Source organism: Penaeus japonicus, unplaced genomic scaffold (assembly GCF_977035675.1).
Source record: "Penaeus japonicus unplaced genomic scaffold, GWHDUDI00000001_assembly GWHDUDI00000002, whole genome shotgun sequence".
NCBI classification, from domain to species: domain Eukaryota; kingdom Metazoa; phylum Arthropoda; class Malacostraca; order Decapoda; family Penaeidae; genus Penaeus; species Penaeus japonicus.
Genome location: NW_028234404.1, coordinates 12,416,045 through 12,421,044, shown reverse-complemented (window position 1 = coordinate 12,421,044; position 5,000 = coordinate 12,416,045). Strand labels below are relative to the sequence as shown.

At 41.8% G+C, this 5,000-nt stretch overlaps 2 protein-coding genes across 3 annotated transcripts in view; one reads left to right on the top strand and one right to left on the bottom strand.

The window, feature by feature from the left end:
• The window catches only part of LOC122260389 (carboxylic ester hydrolase), a 9,795-nt gene extending 6,655 nt beyond the window's left edge, over positions 1-3,140 (top strand). For both annotated transcript variants that reach the window (XM_043027631.2, XM_086547350.1), the window contains exons 6-12: positions 196-386; positions 763-913; positions 1,410-1,588; positions 1,730-1,886; positions 2,018-2,144; positions 2,481-2,598; positions 2,844-3,140. In XM_043027631.2, the coding sequence (XP_042883565.2) occupies positions 196-386; positions 763-913; positions 1,410-1,588; positions 1,730-1,886; positions 2,018-2,144; positions 2,481-2,598; positions 2,844-3,017 (1,097 nt within the window). In that variant the 3' untranslated portion in view covers positions 3,018-3,140. The remainder of the gene's footprint in view (positions 1-195; positions 387-762; positions 914-1,409; positions 1,589-1,729; positions 1,887-2,017; positions 2,145-2,480; positions 2,599-2,843) is intronic.
• Positions 3,141-3,713: 573 nt separating this feature from the next.
• On the bottom strand, positions 3,714-4,504 carry LOC122260390 (uncharacterized). Its single transcript, XM_043027633.2, has 2 exons — positions 4,249-4,504; positions 3,714-4,122 (listed from the first exon to the last, which is right to left on the bottom strand). The coding sequence occupies exons 1-2, from the start codon at positions 4,489-4,491 to the stop codon at positions 3,838-3,840; spliced, it is 528 nt and encodes a 175-aa protein (XP_042883567.2). The 5' UTR covers positions 4,492-4,504; the 3' UTR covers positions 3,714-3,837.
• Positions 4,505-5,000: the final 496 nt, after the last annotated feature.

The window sequence follows — 5,000 nt, the reverse complement described above, 5'->3', positions numbered from 1 at the left end:
TAAATAACTATATATCTCTACATCTCTACCAACAACCAACCAACCAACCTACACACATATGTATGTACAATATACTGTATATGACACTGTCTCGAGCTAGTAAGGCAGCTGTGACGAGAATCAAGAGCCACACGCAAGGATGCCAGTACACGCCCATAACATTTCCCTTTTGTCCTCCTATCCTCCTGCACCAAGGCCTGTTCAAGCGAGCGATCATGCAGTCGGGGTCCGCGCTGTGTCCGTGGGCGATGGGCGGCGCCTTCAAGGATGTGGCTCACTACACGGGTTCTCTGGCTGGCTGCCCGACCTCCGACAGTCAGCTGCTTCTCGAGTGCTTGCAAAACGCCGATAAGAATCTTGTGGTCAGCATCGTCTGGAAGCTGATGGTGAGGGATTTTGGAATCAACGGGTTATTTCTTTGGTTATGATTGTAATAGGGATTTTAGTGATTATTGTTGTTGTTGGTATTGATGTTGTTATCATGGCAGTGATGAGGATCATCTTGGTCATCATATTTTCATAATTATTGTTGCTGTTATTGCTATTTTGTTATCCCTATAATTATTACTATTATTATCATTATCACCATCACCATGATCATAATCCTTGTGAACATTATCATGGGCATTATCAATATTATTCAAAAATATGTTTATATGTCTTCGTTGATGAACTTACTATTTCCCGATTCGTTATATCGTAACCTCATTCGCATCTGCGGCTTCTGCTAATTATTACTCACAATTTCTTAACTTTTGCAAGGCCTTCCATATCAACCCCATGATCCTTGGACCGCGCGTGGACAAAGACTTCGTCCCCGATAACCCATATAGACTGGTGAAGGAGGGACGTCACCAACACGTCGACGTCATTTCAGGAGTGACTTCGCACGAAGGAAGTCTGTTCTCTAAAGGTAATCGCCAGGCTTGCTGTAGATAAGAGGTTCGTGGTCTTATTGGTGAGTGATGTCACGACATCATCATGGGTTACACCATTCATGGACTAGATAGAATAATTTTTTTTGGTGAATTTGGAATTTGATGAAGGGGGAATTAGTGATGTAGACGTGACAAAAGGACTGATTTTGTTATTTTTGTGATTTAGTTTATGAAATATCATCACGTCCAATGAATAAAGGTAACATGTTCTAAATGTTCAGCGTTCATATTTCATTTTTAAAAAAATAAACATACCTAGCCATATCCTTATTAGGAAAACAGGTGTGAATGAGACTGGATAACTTCACTATGCTAGACATACGTTTGACGCGTTCCGAATTATATCCTTATCAGAAATGTATGCATTTCAGATAAGGATAGGTGAAGCTATCTAGTCTCATTCATACTACGTTTGTCCTAGATTCCTTAGCATTCCCGAGAGACACACGATAAACAAATTGTTCTCTGCAGGAATATACAAGAGTGAGGAGATCCTGGAGGACTTTAACAAGAACTTCGCCGTCAAAGGCCCCCTCATTCTCGAGTTCCGCGAAGGAGACGTCGACCTGGCCGCCGTCAGCGAAAAGATCTTCCAACACTATGCTGGCACTACACATGTCACCCTCTCCAACGCAGAGTCAGTCAATGAGGTGAGTTTCCTGGAACTTTGTATAAACTTTATATAGTCGGAGTTATTACCTATAGAATCCTTGTAGAATCACTAGACGTCTAGTAAAGATGAAGTGTGAGAAAAAGGGGACCTTTTTAGCCAGCCATTGCTTTTCCCACAGATGTTGAGTGATCGTCACTTCGTTCTGCCACATGATATCACAACCAAGTACCTCGTCCGCCACGGCAGTTCGATTAATGTATATGCTTACAATTTCGCATATCGAGGAGAGCATACCTTGATGTCTATAACCCCGTCCTTGTTAAACGACAGGCCCTGTAAGTCAGATGTCTTACAATCTAGTGAAACAATAGATAGCCTGAAATCAACACATCAGAATCAACAAGTGAAGTACGGTGATATTACTTCAGTTCCCTTTCATGCGAAACTCTTTCTGTGTTGTTTTCAGGGGTGGGACACGGAGACGATATGCTGTACCATTTCCCCGGATTTCTAACTTCACCCGTCATGTCTCCTGATGACCTTAAGATCAGAAACTTAATGGTGAAGCTGTGGATCAACTTCGCCACGACTGGGTACTAGTCATATATCTTAGTTTCTAGGGAGTAGCTTCTTGGAAATAAGGACTATGGTGCAATCAGCTACAGACATACTGTAATAGAAGACATGGGCAATTTCTAGTTCTAAAAACATAGGTACCAGTTACCATCACAAACTAAAACCAAGTTAACGATAAACATTCATAGAATAACCCAAAAATACTAGGCATATCTTAAATTGAAAGCGAGCAGGCGACCTTGCGGATCATACACCAAATATAGCTTTCATCATGAAAACAGTATAAAAGGACGAAGATGAATCAATGAAACAAACAAAAAGAAAAGTATATGAACACAACCATCTCTCCACAGGAACCCGACGCCAGATGACAGCTTAGGCTTCACCTGGGACCCTACCACGCAAGAGACAAGGCATCATCGCTTGAACATCAATAGGGACATAGCTATGGAGGAGGAAAACCGAGAGGAGGTAAAGATGAGTCGGCGTGGTCTGCTTGAATTGATTTATATGTTTAGATGTTCTATATGCGTATGCTTGTTTCTGTTATATCTATCTATCTTTTTGTATGATTATCTATCGTTTTTTTCTATATTCATCTATCTGCCGCTGTGTGTATCTGTGGGTGTGTCTGTATGTACGGTTATATTATTCATTTTCATAGTGATATACATTTTTTTTGTTACATCCCATTGCTCACGAGAACTCCCATACAGGTCTTTGATTTCTGGGCGACTCTGCCGATGCTAGAGAACGTCATCCTCCACCCCGAGAAGGTCTCCGATCTCGGCCGCTATTGGCTAGAGTTGGCCAATCAGCGAGCTCAGCCGTGGGTCGGGCCGGGCGACGAGACACCAAGGAAGCCGACTAAGCATCGAGATGAGCTCTGAAGCACACGTTTTGCATCACAATTTATGATGAGCTTGGTATTGCTGTATATACAATACCTGTTTTAAGAACAAATTGAATTATTAGGTCTGTATCTTGTTTTTCGTATAAATTATTTTCTTGTCGGTTTGAGTTCTTATTTTCCTTATCGGGATCCATCTAAAGATTAGTGAGAGGATTTTCAAGAACTCTCAGGTTTCTGCATGAATTGTTATTATCTTTAGCAAGATCTAGACAGGAATTAGATTTAACCAAATAAAACTCAAACGCACACGCACACACACACCTTTCGAGGAACATTCCCAAACACCTGCAAAAGTTGATATATACAGTATGTCAACCACCTCCATATATATTAACGGTATTATCAAGCATGGTTGATTAAGTGAACCGGGTTGTAGATACAAGGAAGAAAGTTCACCCAAAGCCTTTTCGTATCAATAGCTACACCAAGGGAACACCAAAGGAGTATGTGTGGTATTCTGAATGCAATATTTTGGAGTATGGGCTTTTCAATTATAATTGGTTATCATTAGCACGATTCGTTCGCTTGATTTCTTTTTACTAAGCACAAATTGAGAAATGTCAGGGAAGAAGCCAAATGCATATAAATATAATCTATTTTATTACATAGGAGACGTTTCATGATAATGTGATGTGTGCGGATGAGTTGTTTCAGCAGAGGCTAGTCAGTCAGTTATCAATCTGACAACTACAATTGCTTTACCAGGAGCTCTATTGAGAAACTTCCTACTGTCTCTTATGTCATTTGCAGAGAACCCTCCAAATATGTGTAATTTGTAGCTTAAGAAAATAATGGCACTAACACGAAAAGGATGATTCCAGCATGAAGGAGAGATCATCTCTGGAGAGGACGCACTTCTCGAAGAGGGCGCTGCAGGCCTTGGTGTCTTTCTTGCCGAACTTGGAGCCGAAGGTGATGGCCAGATCGTAGACGCCTCGGGACCTCCTGAGATTTTGGTTGTTCTCGAAGGCAGTCTTGAAGGTGGACATAGCTGGAGTGAGCTGGTCAGCGGACATCGCCTCGATTTCGCACAAGAGCTTTGCTACGCAACCAGCTGAATCCATCTGTTGGGCCACGGCAATCTGGTAGAGCAGAAGATACGTATTTGTTAATGATTCTATCCAACTTCTCCTTTATCAATTATCAATTTAGTGATGCACAAAAATCTTGTAAAGTATGAAAATAAGTTATACGTAAAATAAACTTACTTCTGCTGCAATATCGTCCTCCATGGAACTGACGTCCCTCTTGTAACGGCGCTTCAGATGCTTACTGAAGAGAACTCCCTTGAGCACCGCCAACGCGCCCACGCCCAAAGCCGCCGCCGCAGAAGCGGTGACGGTGGTAGCGGCAACAGTCCCGAGCGCGGCGGTGGTTCCCAAGAGGACGAGAGACTCTGAAGAGGCCCAGAGGCCGCACAGGAGGAGAGCGACGAACATGCGAGAATTCATGATGGTGGTGGAAGCTGCTAGATGAAAAGTCGACACACATATTAAAAATGATATAAACACAGCACAACAAAATAAAAACACGACGGTATAGAAAATGAGACTATCTTCATTAAGAGGATCCACTTCGCAAATTGTTAATACAGAAGTTATTTAACAGATTTGTTATGCTTGCGACTCATTCTAAATCGACCATTCGAAGCTTGTATCAGTGTACCTGTGTGAATACCTGGAAAATGAAAGGGGTTCTGGCGCCGTCCCAGCTTATGGCACTATTTATACTTTTAGAAGAACCAAGGGCAGGTCAAAGGCCTTTTCCTGCCTGCATAGGTAAAAATGCATATAAGGCCAATCAATCGCACCTCTATATCGGATTTTGAACCTTATCTTCGAATCAAATGAATATCTGCCTTTTGAACTCATGTTACTTATTCTAAAATGCTTTACAGAGTCTAAGTGTTTATCAAAGCAATGCTTTTTAACGTAGAAAGTTAATTCTTCATCCCCCACGT

Excerpts from the sequence above, each read along its gene's own strand:
- LOC122260390 (XM_043027633.2), bottom strand. The coding sequence starts at position 4,491 with ATGAATTCTCGCATGTTCGTCGCTCTCCTCCTGTGCGGCCTCTGGGCC. Across the intron at positions 4,123-4,248 it reads AGGACGATATTGCAGCAGAA|ATTGCCGTGGCCCAACAGAT; the intron begins GTAAGTTTATTT and ends CTGCTCTACCAG.